Raw genomic sequence first — 13609 nt, 5'->3', positions numbered from 1 at the left:
GAGGATGGAGGAGGAAAAGGAACAGACTCAGACCCCCTTCCCTGCTGTGGGGAATCCCCTGAGTCACTTCACCCCTATGTCTCACCCCCTCCTCCTCCTGGAGCAGCAATTCCTGCATGCCCCCTTGCAAACTGCTGCCAGCTCCCCTGTGAACAGCATTATGCAAACTCCCACCACTACATGGTTTTGCAGTCAATTAAACACTTCTTAACTAGAAATGCCCCCAGGCAACTCCAGCAAAGTGTTATGAGGGGTGTTAGGCAGTACACAGTGTCCCGCTGGAGTTGGGCAGGCAGCACATCAAGTGACACCCGAGCAGCACAGGGCAGTGGGGATGGGGAAATGCCAGGGGAGGCCAAGTCACGGCTGATCAAACCCCATCCTGCAAAACCCACGCACTGCCCCTGGCACTGGAACAGGGCAGGCGATAAACCAGGGGGAGCGTCGCTCACCTGGAACTAAACACCTGCCCACCAAAAACACCACTGTGGGTGTAAAGCTTGAGGGAACTGTGCACTGGGGTCTTGCAACCAGCACTGCACATCATGGGGTGGCTGACCCATCAGTGACCACCTGAGCAGTGACCACACCACAGCCCATGGAGGATTTGAGAGATGCAAACCTGCCGTGGGAGAGTGGCTCCTGCCCGTGCTGACGATGCTGTATCACTCTGGAAAGCAACCCCAACAGGGAATACATGCTGACTCTGGAGAGTGTTGCTCCAGATGGTGTTTGAGGTGCAAAATGTGGTGGGAACCACAGGGATTGTTGCAAACATGCTGCTCAGCATAGAGGAAAACAACTCGGCTGAAGCAAGGTGCTGGTCCCAGCCTGCCTGCAAGCTCCTGTCCCTGCTCCACAGAGGCCAGAACTGTCTGGAGACCCTTGTGCCTGCAACTCCTGCCCATGCTGTCCCCCAGAAATTCCCATCTCTCAGTGGAGTCATGGGGCTGACAAACCAAACTCATCCCTCTGCTCAGGCATTGGCACACCCTCCCAAGAAAGCCCAGAGCCACCAAGGGATGCCTTATCTTGAGGACAGTACCCTGCTACCACTCTGGGAAGGGGCTTTTTATTGATCTTTTTGCTATGTCTGAAACCAAGGTCCTGGCAAAGCACTGGTTCCTGTAAAAGTCATTAATCTGCTGTTACCAAAGACCAAAGCATCACGTGGGCACTGGAGCCCTTCAGGGGCAATTCCAAAGAATCCCAGCACCCAGGGGCTCTGCACCATCCAGCATGGCAGAGCATGGCCCAGCACAGTGCCTTATCAGCTTTCCTGGAATTAATGGGCTGGTTGTTCCAGTCCTGTGGAGAACACAGCATCTCCTACTGGCTCCCCTCCAGCCTCCTGGCAAGGGCATTTGGAGAGGGCTCAGGGGTGGCAATGGGGGAAATCAGGTTATCCATCAACCCCACAGGTTCTGGATGACTTGGCATGCTGGGTGTGTTGCAACATCCTCCTGCCAAAGAGTGGGAGCTGGGCTATAGCCAGGGTAAAGAGAAGGGGGGACACTGGAAGGGACACCTGAGTCACAGGGGACTTGAGACACACCCCATGATGCTGCCAGGTCCTCTGAAGGTGACAATCATGTTGGGCACAAGATTTGTTCCTTTGGACAATGCTGAGAGATTAGAATGTATTACAGCAAAGAGAACTCTTTTGTGGACTGGGAAAGCAGCAGGACTTGGATCCAGCCTCCCAAGCCCCTCTGGTCAGAGGTCTGTGGCAGGCAAGCAGCCATGGGGTGAAGGTGGCACCTCAAGGGCAGCAGGCACAGAGAGTATGGGCAGTGTCAGGGGCTTGTCAGCGCTGGCAGTGACACCACTCCCATAGGAGCCAAATCCTCCCACTGTGCCCCTCTTGTCCCTCCCAGGCTGGTGGCAGAAGGGACCAGAGCATCTCCTGCCCCCATGGCCCCCCAACCAGGATAGGGGTGGAAGGCAGCTGTGCCAGCAGAGAACAGTGAGTACCCTGGTCACCTTTTCATCCCAGCACTTCAGGACCTTTTCCTCCCTTTGTGACGCAGTTTGGCTCCATTACCCCGGCCTTGGCACCCGGCCATGTCCTGGGGTCTGAAGTTATGGATTCAACAGCCGGAGAAAACAGCCCAGTGGGATGCGACGTGGGAGGACTCCTGGCGCAGCTCCAAGGCGTAGGCAGACCACAAGGATTTCTTTCCCAGCACCCCAGCAGGCAGCCAGCACAGGGACCCTTCCAACAGCCTGTGCCCTGCTCCCCGGCTCCTTGCCCAGCTGCTAAGGGACCTCTCTCAGTCTCGATGGGTCCAACAAGCCCAAAAAGCCAGGCAGCATCCTAAAGAGCAAAGGGGCCACTCTGGAATGCAAGGGGTGCCCCAAATGGGAGCATCCTGACAAGCTGCCTGGGCACAGCCTCCAGCCCCAGCCCAGCCTCTCCCAGGCCCTGTGAACTGGGTGATCCCACGGTGTCTCTCCCCATCCTGTCCAGCTGCTGGCTCCTTCCCAGCCAGCTGACAATCCAGACAGCCTGCGAGAAGTCCCCAGGTTAGGAATCCCACAGCCCCACACACCCTCTCCCAGCCCTCCCTGTGCTGGGGCAGTGAGGGCTGCCAGTGAGAAGCAGGGATCAGCCAAAAACAACCCCTGACACGCAACAGGGCTATTTTGCTAATTATTTCAGTTTTCAATCTCCAGGCGAGGTGGCTTACTTAGGCTAATAATTGCTTCAGTTGGATTTTATCTGGCTAATTAATCAGTTAATAAATGACTTTGCTGCAGGGGGACAGACGTTGCAGCCGTCTCCTTAGTTGGGGATTGGAAAAATAGGGAAGGAGCACAGCCCATGGGATTGCCACAGCCCCACAGTGCTGCCCCTGCACTCTGTGGGGGAGAGAGCTCCAAAGCAGAGACCACCAGGCTGGTGGGATGGCAAAGCATCCTTGGGAATGTCTGCAGCAGCCCCTGGTGGGAGGGGACAGACCTGAGCCCGTCTCTCCACACAAAACTCTTGGGACTCAGTTTTCCTCACCACTATCTCCAAGAGATGGCAAAGCTGAAAACTGGGAAAGGCAATTTGGAAAATAAAGAAGTCATCACTTCAACACAGAAATCATGGAATTTCTATTTACTGCCCTGCATGGGTGTTCTCCTCTGTCGGCAATACTACAGGTGAGCCTTGGGCACAGCAGCACTGGGGACTTCAGGTCTCCTTCCTCCCATTTGTCTGTCCCCAGGGCGGCTTTGATGGCTGAGCCAGCTCAGTCCCAGATGTAAAAGCCCAGTTCCATGGGGTCCTCTTCTCCCAGCCCCCAATAGGGCTGGAGGGAGTCTCACCACAGGAACCAGGTCTGGAGCAGGGTGGTGGGAGGGCTCTGGCTCTTCAGACAGGCTGTGGGAAGGGTCAGGAGGGGACTGGGGGTACACAGTGAAGGACAGGAAGCCCCAGGCTCAAGAGGAGCTGTATGGGATTCCCCAGGGGCCTGCACCACCATGGAGTGAGGAGCTGGGAGCAGATGGCTTGGCAGTCCAGGCGAGGGGCAGTGGTCAAGTCCTCCTCTTCCCTCGCCATGCCAGCGACAGGCCAGCACATGGGAACTCTGTCTGCAGGTTCTCACGGAGCTGGGGGGAAAGAACAGCCATCAAACTGTGCCAGAGGGGGCTTCCCACCCTCTGTCCCCACATAGAAAGGGCCTGATCCCAGACTATGGCAGGAAAGGAGGGTCTCCCCTTCATTTGAAAGGGCTCTGGATGACATTCAGTGCAAGATGCAGCCATTCCCCTCCCTGAGTGAACCACAGCTGGCAGATGCAGAGTGGGATCTCCTCCCCTCCTCACCTTGGTCAACACCTGCTCCTGCACCGTGGTGTTCCCCAGGTCCAGAGGGGTGGTTAACCTCAGTGACAGAAAGAGCTGAGAGGCACCTAGGGATTAAAAACAGGACTCTGGTTATTGCCCTTGAATCCTGGGCTGTGCCAGAGAACCTGGGGGTCTCTCCCCAGGGTTGCTAGCACTGACATGGAACATTCTCCCACGTTAATTGTGTCATGGGCACACTACACTGTCAGAACAAGCCTCTCATTGTACAGCAAACCATGTGTACCCCAAAGCATCAGCACCTCCACACAGAGCACAGCAAGAGGGGCTCCAGGACCCCCTGCACTGATGCTGGGGGTGGTGATGCCCACAGGCACTGCACTTACTGGTGTTGGACGAGCCAGAGGGGCAGGCTGTCGGCAGCACTGCCAGGTCTGTAGGCGTGCTGAGGGTGGTAGCCTCTGAGGTCTGGGCTGAGCTGGTGGCAGGGGAAGAGAGCTCAGTGCCTGGGCAAAAGAATGTTAGGTTAGTGCTGTCTGCAGAGGTACAAGATCCTTCTGCAGCTGGGACAGGCCTAAGTGAAGCTGCCTATGTGAAGCCACCCAGGTAGATGGGATTCCTGTAGGGATTTGTCACCCTGACCATGGCCCTGCCTTCCAGGTGCCCCCTGGCTGAACCCACCCATGGCTGCACTGGGGTCCCAGATACTGTCAGGGTACCTGGAGTGGACTCCATGGTTGAGGGGAATATGTCAGGGGTGGTCTCGTCTGGGTCAGCTGAAGAGGAGATGCTCATGGGGTCTGATGTGCTGATAGCAAGGCTGGCTGTGGTGTCTGCCAGGGTTGTCAAGGACTCGACTGAATCTTCTGTAGCTGTGGTGGGAGGAGGCACACTGGCAGGTGAGGTGTTGCCAGTCTCTTCAGATGTGCTGGACTCCTCTGGGGTGGAGGCTTCTGTGTCAGGGCTGGAGGAAAGGAAGGTGGCTGTGGTGGTGGAGTCAGTGGCAGGCAGCAGTGTTGAGCTCTCCACAGGTGTTGAGGAGGTAGGGAGAGGTGGAGACACAGTTGCTGTCACACCCATGGCAGTGGTCTCTGCAAAGAATGGGGACAATGAGATGCACAAGAGTTGGTGGAGAAAGGCTGAGTCCATGGCCATGCTGGGGATGGTGCAGCATCACCACCACAGTGAGCTCCCTGAGGAGCTCAGAGCTACACATCAGCCATGGAGCATTGGGAGGGGGAGCTCACTGTCCTGCATGGATCAAACACACGGATCTCTTCAGTGAGTATCAGCAGACCACATAAATCCCCAGCCTGGCAAAGCAGAACAAACCATGGCCATCACTGGTTTCAGGACAGAAACTCCTCCAGGCGCCAGTCCTAAGACCCATTCCACCATCTTCACCCACCCCTGGAGGAAGTCAGACAAACCCGTCTGACAGGAAGAGCCAAGCAGGAACTGGTGACCGTGAGATGGTCTGGAAATGCAGCAGCAGCAGTTTAAACAAACCCTCTGTGCTCAGATAGTCAGGAACTGATAGTGGTGGGTGTAAATAATAGCAGTGGGGGAAGCAGCCCCACAAAGGAACAAATCCCAGCCTGCAGCTCAGGATGAGCTGTTAGAGACGTGCTGTGACGCACAAAAGCTCTGGTGGGAGGGGGTGGGACACAGGAGGGCTGTCCTCTCTTCCACTATGGACTGTGCCAGAGCAGCGTGCTGTCCCCAGAAAAGCCCAGGGATCTGTAACCCTCTCCAAAGGATAGGTAGGACAGCCTGGCTGCCTGGACCTTTGTCAAGGGCTGACTTTGGGATACTAGATTTGATTCCCCAGCAATCCCAGCATAAACCCAGTGAGTCTAGGGCTCACTGTGAGGATGGGAAACCAAAACACAAGCTGCCATCTGCTTTCAGCCAAGCCAGCCAGAAACTTCCAAAGCCCCTGGCAGCCACGCCCTCCCTGGTTAAATAAAAATACAGAGGAGGGCAAAGGTCTGACCCCAGCCCTTGCCAGGTGAGCATCTGCACAGAAGGGCCTTATCCTCACAAAAGGAGAAGCAGCAAGTTCACCTCTGCTTCCCATTTAAGAAGCAGGAAATAGCCCCACAGCATTCCACCCCCTCCACCCTGCAGGTGCCACCCCTCCACCCCAGGAACTGCTGCTCCCCGCTCACCACCCACCCTGTGGAGAGCATGGCACCCCACTCAGCCCTTACCCAGAGCCAGGTGCAGCACGGCGAGGCAGGTGAGGCTCAGCAGCAGCAGCAGCAGCAGCAGGGGCAGGGGCAGGGGCAGGGACAGCCCTCCTCTCTGCCCAGCCATGTTCAAGGGAGTGGGAGCTGACAAACCCCCACAGGCAGCCCTCTGAGTGCTCCCCACAGCCCCAGCACTGGGGTTTCCAGTTCTCCTTCACCCAGCAGAGGAGGAGCATCCAGGTGGGTCCTTTTACCTTCCAGGTGCTGGCAGCGAGGCAGTGGGTTCCAGCTGACACAGACACTCTCGAGGACTGGTGCAATGCCCAGCAAACATCAGCTGCACGGCTGGACCCAGAACAGCCACAAAAAGTGTGCAGGGCAGGCCACCAAGGCCGCCACTACCACAGACCCGGCTCCTGCGGCCGTCCTCTCCCTGCTGTGGGGAGGATGACAACGGAAAAAAGCCCAGGGGTGAGCCAGGCTGCCTGGAACCCCGCACTTCACCACAGGGGTGACGTTTGGTGGTGGCTCCCAGCACCAACGCCCTCAGGAGACAACAGGCAGCTCTGTCTGAGCGCGAGGAGCCGGCCAAGAGAGCAGGCGGCGCTCAGGAAGGGCGTGCTCCAGGCTGAGGGTTTGTCCCCTGGGCTGTCTGAACAGGCATCACTTCCCCGTGTCACAGCTGAAGTGTACTGCTCACAGCTGGGGCTGCTTCCTTCTTCTCAGGGTCAGGGACAGGAGCACTGAGAGGCGCCCGCAGGCCCTGGGCCAGCTATTGGCATTCTGCAGGCAGGCAGGCAGGCTGGAGGACTGTCAGGGCATAGCCACCCTGAACAGCTTCATGGGGGCACTGCCAGGGCACGGGCACACAGAGGCCATCAGCACTATGATGAGGTGCTCCCACACCATAGGCATCGGGCCAGGGTGCAGATACTCTGTGAGGATACAGTACCCTGCTGGGGTACAGGGACACCAGGAAAGCGTGCGTGGCCAGGGGTACTGGGCAGGGTACGGTCTCCCTGTCCTGGTTGAGGTGCACAGAGTGGGCTGTCACCAGGGTACATCTGCAGTCCCAGGATAAAGGCTCCTGCAACAGCTACTAGGATACAGCCACACTGACAGGACACAGGTGCCCAGAAAGCAGCACTGCCAGGGAACAGCTGCCAGGGGGACTGCTGGGGTACACTGACACTCCTTGGGGTACAGGGTACATAGATCCTCCAGGGGGTGTGTCCATACAGGCTCAGTGCTGGGGGCACAACCACAAGGCAGTACTGTCACACCACAGGTCCCCAGCCTGGGTCCCACCCACTGGCCTGGAGACCAGGTGGTCCCTGGGGGAAGAAGCCAAGTGCCTGGCTGAGCGAGATGGGAGATCCTGCAGGGATTTACCATCCTGATCCTGCCCTCTGGGTGCCCTGAAGCTGCACTCACCTGCAGTGTCACTGGGGGTCTCTGGTTCTGTTGGGGTGGAGGTACCAGGGATGGTCCCAGGTGTGGTCCCAGCTGGCTGGCTGGGGACAGGGATGCTCCCAGGGAGATCTGTGGTGGTAGCAAGGGAGGCCATGGTGTCTGATAGGACCATCCAGGGCCCATCTGAAGTGTCTGTCACTTCTCTGGTGATGGAAGCAGAGGTGGTGCTGGTCCCCAGGGATGTGCTGCCAAGCAGTGTGGTCATGGCTGGCCCTTGGTGGGTGCTGGTGCCAAGCGTGGTGCCCACCCCGGTGGAGGAGAGAAGAGAAGAGGTGGGGGGAGGCAGCATGCTCATTTCAACTCCAAATGAGCTGGCAGCCAGGGTCGTGCTGGTCCCCACAGATGTGAAAGTGGGAGTCTTGTCACAGTCAGATGTCATGGCCATGGAGGTTGGAGTTGGTGTGTTGGTAGTGGTGAGCCCCAGCCCTGCTGGGGTGGTGCTGGTGGTGGGTCCCAGTTGTGCTGGGGTGGTGCTGGTGGTGGGTCCCAGCCTAGGTGACACAGGAGTGCTGTGAGCTGTGCTGCCCTTTGCCTGTGGCATGGTGATGTTGGAGGCTGCCAGGCTGCTCTGCTGAGCTGTGGAAGCATTGGCTGTGAAGGCATCCATTGGCATCTTTGGGGTAGAGGTTGCAGGACGAGAGGAAGGGAAGGTGGCTGCAGTGCTTGAGCTGGTGTTGGGCAGCAGTGCTATGGTCTCTGTGGGTGTCAAGAAGATTGGGAGAGTCAGGGACACAGGGTTTGTCATATCTTGGACAGTGGTCCCTGCAAAGAGGTGGGAAACAGCACACAAGGGCTGGCAGTGAAAGGCTGGGACCACAGCTGTGCTGGGGATGTTGCAACATTAGTACTGCCATGAACTGCCCAAGTCTTGCATCAGTCATGGATCATCAGGAGTGGGGATTCCCTGTCCTGCATGGATCAAGCACATGGATTTCCTGAATAGTAACATGATAATCAGCCAGGCAGACCACATAAATCCCCAGCCTGGCAAAGCAGAACAAACCATGGCCATCACTGGTTTCAGGACAGAAACTCCTCCAGGCGCCAGTCCTAAGACCCATTCCACCATCTTCACCCACCCCTAGAGGAAGTCAGACAAAACCCGTCTGACAGGAAGAGCCAAGCAGGAACTGGTGACCGTGAGATGGTCTGGAAATGCAGCAGCAGCAGTTTAAACAAACCCTCTGTGCTCAGATAGTCAGGAACTGATAGTGGTGGGTGTAAATAATGGCAACAAGGGAATGCTTTGTGGAATTAGCCCCACAAAAGAACAAATCCCAGCCTGCAGCTCAGGGCAAGTCCATGAGAGACCTTTTGCAACCCACAAAAGTTCTGGAGGGGTGCAGCAAGAGGGGACCTACAGCTGTAGTTTTACAGGCTCTCAGGAGGTACAAGCTGCAGGTTTATTCCCAGTGCTCCATTCAAAACTGCTCTTACTTTGCATTAAGTGCAAATGTTGGGATGGCATTTGAAGTTTTCCAGGCCTAGTACATCCCATTGCCATCTGGGCAGGGCCATTTGGTGCTATTGGGCAGGCTGTAGCAAAGGCAAGAACCAAGGCTCAGCAAGGGGGTCCAGCTGGGCCTAAGGTCTTTTCCCCCCAGATGGAGACCCACATCAGAGGCAAAAGAAAGAGAGCTTGTTGCTTGTGTTCTATAAAGCACTGCCCTGTTCGCTCACTAGGACAGGGCTGAGATGTTGGACAGCAAACAGCACCTGAAGTGTTCCACCTCTGTGGGTGAAGTCACCCCAGGGCCACCCACCACCCTGGAGAACGATGCCCCTCACTCACCCCCACCCCATGGATAGCTGCCCATACCGCTCAGCCCTTACCCAGCGGGAGATCCAGCACGGCAAGGCTCAGCAGCAGCAGGGGCAGCCCTCCCGTACCCCGAGCCATGTCCAAAGCCGGCATCCCAGCGCCTCGCAAGATGGGGGACCTGAGCACACAGGGCGTGGGGAAGGTGCCAGCAGGGAACTACGCTGCCGAGTGATGGCTGAAGGCGGTTGGAGCCGCTTCCTTGTTCCCGGGGCAGGGAGGGGAGGCACCAGCGGGCACTGACAACACCCCCGGGCAGGTGCAGCGCCTGGGGCGCGCCGGGGCCATCGCTGCGGCACCTGGGGCGCGCCGGGGGCGGGGCCGGGACGGAGCCGCGCCCCTCGGGCACGGGCACGCCCTGGGCACGCCCATCGGGCACGGGCACGCCCCGGACACGCCCCTCGGGCATGGGCACGCCCCGGGCACGCCCCTCGGGCACGGGCACGCCCCGGGCACGCCCCTCGGGCACGGGCACGCCCTGGACACGCCCCTCGGACACGGCCACGCCCTGGGCACGCCCCTCGGGCACGGGCACGCCCCTCGGGCACGGCCACGCCCTGGACACGCCCTCCGCACCCGCCCGCGGCTTGTGTAACACTGGGGGCCGCGTGGCTGCCAGGTAGGGATGGGATCGCGATGGGGATGGGGATCGGGATCGGGATCGGGACCAGCATCGGCACCGGTGCTCCATCTATCGATTCCAGCAGCGGATCGGGCCGGGGACCGTAACACCGTCATTGTCCGGTTCCCGAGGACCGGGATGGGCAGGGGACCGCCATCCCCCGGGCCCTGGGGCGGACCGGGCCCGGGATCCGCGGGGACCCGCGGGAGCTCAGTTCTGTTTGCTCTCGCAGCAGCCACGCTGCTCCGGGCCGTGCTGAGGATGCGGCGGGGCCGAGGCAAGCGCAAGGCCGAGCTCACGGAGGTGCCGCCCGCGTCTCGCAGCAGGACGGAGGAAGAGGAGGCGATACAGAACGCCCGTCGCAGGGCGGCCCCGTCCGTTCGGGAGTTCAAGTACAACAAAAAGCGGGTTCGCCTCGTCTCGCAGGGCTCGGACCTGAAGGATGATGCTCGGTGCATCCTTTACTGGATGTGCCGGGATCAGCGAGTGCAAGGTGCGAGCCGGCTGGTGGAAGGGGCTCCCATGGGTGGTAAAAGCGCTGGTCCCCTCCTTCGGTGACTTTGGTGCTGGCCCCTCTACAGAGGGGTCTGGGGGGAAACTTCCTGCTAAACCCCATCCCCATCCTGCCAGTGAAACACCTCCTGACGCTGCCCTGTGTATTTTCCCCACAGATAACTGGGCTTTCCTCTACGCCCAGCGCCTGGCCCTCAAACAGGAGCTGCCCCTGCACGTCTGCTTCTGCTTGGTGCCCAAATTTCTGGAGGCCACCATCCGCCACTACAGGTTCATGCTGAGGGGCCTGCAGGAGGTAGCACAGGTACAGCCAGGGATGTCCGTGCTGGGTGGGACAGGGCACCTGGGAAGGGGGGAGGCAGATCCATCCCTTTAGCAGATGGTGGTTGGGTGGGGTTTGCAGAGCCATGAACTGTCCCACAGCCATTTCCCTGTCACTGCAGGAGTGTGCAGAGCTGAACATCTCCTTCCACTTGCTGCTGGGCTATGCCAAGGATGTGCTGCCCACGTTTGTGGCCGAGCATGGCGTGGGCGGGCTGGTGACAGACTTCAGTCCCCTCCGCCTGCCCCGGCAGTGGGTAGAGGACGTCAGGGAGCGGCTGCCGGAGGATGTGCCCTTTGCACAGGTGGGTGCCAGCACTCTGGGAATGCAAAACTGGCTGGTGAGATGTTTGAGCAGAGAACATGGGTGTCATGTTGTCAGGATTGTTTGCTTCTCACACCCTTCTCCACGGTTTTGCTTTCCAGGTCGATGCCCACAACATCGTGCCCTGCTGGGTCGCCTCCTCCAAGCAGGAGTACAGTGCCAGGACCATCCGGGGCAAGATCCACGCTCAGCTCCCCGAGTTCCTCACCGAGTTTCCTCCTGTTGTTCGTCATCCACATCCTCCCTCCTGCCCAGCACAGGTACCAGTAGGAGACACTCCAAACCCCTTCCTGGGCATGTCTCGGAGTGTTTCACGGGTCCTTTGTGATCCTGGGAGGGGTTGGCAGGGAATGAGGACCGGGAGTGCCTGAGGTCACACACAGATGGTGTGGAGATGAGGATGCCCTGGGGAGAGGGAGGTTCCCACCTCATTCATTCACTTCCCACATCTCTGCCGTGCAGAGGGCTAGTTGAGAAGAGGAGGCTGGCATGGACTGGGGACTAGGCTGGTTGGGAACATAACACTCAGGCAGCCCTCGCTGAAAAGATTCTGCAGATGCACTGAATGCTTGGTTGCCACCCAGCCCATTGCTTGGGAGGCCTGTTATTCCAGCTTGCAGGTGGACCATACCGTGAAGGAGGTGGAGTGGGCAACCCCTGGTACAACTGCAGGGATGGCTGTGCTGAAGTCCTTCATTGCAGAGAGGCTGAAATCCTTCAGCACCCACAGGAATGATCCCAACAAGACGGCTCTCAGCAACCTGTCCCCATGGCTTCACTTCGGTGAGTATCCCAAGCTTCCCATTCTGCAGCAGGACTGAGCATTCTGGCTTGGACTGGCAGCCTGACTTGCTCCTTCCCCATGTCCCCAGGCCAGGTTTCCACCCAAAGAGCCATCCTGGAGGTGCAGAAGCACCGGTGCAATTACAAGGACTCGGTGGATGCATTCGTGGAGGAGGCTGTGGTGCGGCGCGAGCTGGCTGAAAACTTCTGCTACTACAATGAGAACTACGACAGTGTGCAGGGTAACATCCTGGGTCATGTGGGCCATGCTGGGTACCCAGCTGGTCACTCCAACTTGGCAATCCCAGTTCTGCTAGGAGAAGGGCTGTGGGGGCATTGATGTCCCATCACTTGGTCTCTTCTGGAGGTAGGACAGAAGCTGGCGAGTGCCCTCTTCAAGATTGGTGCCTCCAGGGCACAGTACCCTCAGTAGCCCGTTCTCAAGACCCTGCAGAACAGGCTGCTCAGTGTTGCTCCTCCCTTGCTCACAGGTGCCTATGACTGGGCTCAAACCACCCTGAAGCTCCACGCCAAAGACAAGAGGCCTTATCTGTACAGTCTGCAGGAGCTGGAGCAGGGCACCACACATGACCCACTCTGGAATGCTGCCCAGGTACTGCCCTATATCTTCCCCACTAAATGCTGAGCTTTTTTCCGAGGCACAGAGGTGACCTGCCATGGACTGACCCTTATGGCTGTGTCTGTCCCTGCAGCTGCAGATGGTCTGGGAGGGCAAGATGCACGGCTTCCTGCGGATGTACTGGGCCAAGAAGATCCTGGAGTGGACACGCTCCCCTGAGGAGGCACTGCAGTTTGCCATCTACCTCAACGACCGCTACGAGCTGGACGGGAGGGACCCCAATGGATACGTAGGTGAGCTGCAGGATGGGGGCACGGCAGGGGGGCCTCAGCTGTGACAGCCAAGGCTGCAGTGGGGGCTCTGCAGGCAGCTCCAGCCCTTTCTGCTTTGCACCCACATCCCATTGCTCTCTGGGTGCCTGTGAGCAAGGGGGAGAGCTGACACTTGTGTCCCTGTGCTGGCAGGCTGCCTGTGGTCCATCTGTGGCATTCACGACCAGGGCTGGGCGGAGCGGCCCGTCTTTGGGAAGATCCGCTACATGAACTACGCCGGCTGCAAGCGCAAGTTCGACGTGGAGCAGTTCGAGCGTCGCTACGCCCCCACACACTCCCAGTGATCCTCTGTGCTGGGGCAATGTGCCTTTGCCAAGCTGCCAGCTTGCAGGGATCACCCAGGGATATTGAAGGGCGCCCTGTAGCAGCAGCAAACTCCAGGGTTTTACAGGTCTTTGCCATCACCCACTGCTCGAGTTGCCACACTGGGGCAGCCGCTGGAGACCTTCTGCTGCCACAGGTTTGCTGGCAGCTGTGAGAGCCCATCCTCAGCATGCCTGTGCCTGCCAGAAACCTTTTCTACAACACTGTCCTCAGGAGTAGCCCAGGTCACCATTGCTGCTGGTAAGCACAGCTGAGATTTGAGCTGAGCAGGGTGTTTCTAGGGAAAAGCCTCCAGGCAGAGGCTCTTCATGGAGCTAGTGCTGGGCTGTTGGTCATATCTTTCAACAGTTTTAAAGTTTACAGTTTCTATTACCTGTGTTGATGGTGTTTATGGGGAGATGCACAACACTGCTGTGAAGGGAGAGCTGGGTGGCGCAGAATGGGGATGCAAACATGGACAGGGCAGCCAAGGCCAGGCCCAACAGAAAAGGCAGGCTCTGGAAGGGGACAGGCATTACAGAGAGCCCCTC

The 13609-nt window shown here is 58.5% G+C and overlaps 2 protein-coding genes across 3 annotated transcripts; one reads left to right on the top strand and one right to left on the bottom strand.

The window, feature by feature from the left end:
- Positions 1–3078: 3078 nt before the first annotated feature.
- LOC130256792 (mucin-2-like) lies at positions 3079–9624 on the bottom strand. Of its 2 annotated transcripts, XM_056498773.1 has the most exons (6): positions 9294–9624; positions 7422–8156; positions 4515–4886; positions 4182–4301; positions 3817–3902; positions 3079–3600 (listed from the first exon to the last, which is right to left on the bottom strand). In XM_056498773.1, the coding sequence occupies exons 1-6, from the start codon at positions 9373–9375 to the stop codon at positions 3526–3528; spliced, it is 1470 nt and encodes a 489-aa protein (XP_056354748.1). In that variant the 5' UTR covers positions 9376–9624; the 3' UTR covers positions 3079–3525. The 2 variants fall into 2 exon arrangements, with proteins under 2 accessions (XP_056354748.1, XP_056354749.1); XM_056498774.1 differs by lacking the exons at positions 7422–8156; positions 9294–9624 and adding an exon at positions 6009–6850.
- A 177-nt stretch (positions 9625–9801) lies between these two features.
- LOC130256736 (deoxyribodipyrimidine photo-lyase-like) lies at positions 9802–13451 on the top strand. Its single transcript, XM_056498658.1, has 10 exons — positions 9802–9898; positions 10134–10394; positions 10573–10718; positions 10858–11040; positions 11162–11320; positions 11645–11843; positions 11933–12085; positions 12335–12456; positions 12557–12716; positions 12888–13451. Exons 2-10 carry the CDS (start codon positions 10163–10165, stop codon positions 13037–13039), a joined length of 1506 nt encoding a protein of 501 aa, XP_056354633.1. The 5' UTR covers positions 9802–9898; positions 10134–10162; the 3' UTR covers positions 13040–13451.
- Positions 13452–13609: the final 158 nt, after the last annotated feature.

This window comes from Oenanthe melanoleuca, chromosome 9 (genome assembly GCF_029582105.1).
Source record: "Oenanthe melanoleuca isolate GR-GAL-2019-014 chromosome 9, OMel1.0, whole genome shotgun sequence".
NCBI lineage: Eukaryota > Metazoa > Chordata > Aves > Passeriformes > Muscicapidae > Oenanthe > Oenanthe melanoleuca.
The sequence above is the reverse complement of the archived record's forward strand: the minus strand, read 5'-3'. Positions and strand labels throughout refer to the sequence as shown.

Excerpts from the sequence above, each read along its gene's own strand:
- LOC130256792 (XM_056498773.1), bottom strand. The coding sequence starts at position 9,375 with ATGCCGGCTTTGGACATGGCTCGGGGTACGGGAGGGCTGCCCCTGCTG. Across the intron at positions 4,887-7,421 it reads GACCCCCAGTGACACTGCAG|AGACCACTGCCATGGGTGTG; the intron begins GTGAGTGCAGCT and ends CATTCTTTGCAG. Across the intron at positions 3,601-3,816 it reads AGGAGCAGGTGTTGACCAAG|CTCCGTGAGAACCTGCAGAC; the intron begins GTGAGGAGGGGA and ends CTTTCCCCCCAG.
- LOC130256736 (XM_056498658.1), top strand. The coding sequence starts at position 10,163 with ATGCGGCGGGGCCGAGGCAAGCGCAAGGCCGAGCTCACGGAGGTGCCG. Across the intron at positions 10,719-10,857 it reads GCCTGCAGGAGGTAGCACAG|GAGTGTGCAGAGCTGAACAT; the intron begins GTACAGCCAGGG and ends CTGTCACTGCAG. Across the intron at positions 12,717-12,887 it reads GGACCCCAATGGATACGTAG|GCTGCCTGTGGTCCATCTGT; the intron begins GTGAGCTGCAGG and ends CTGTGCTGGCAG.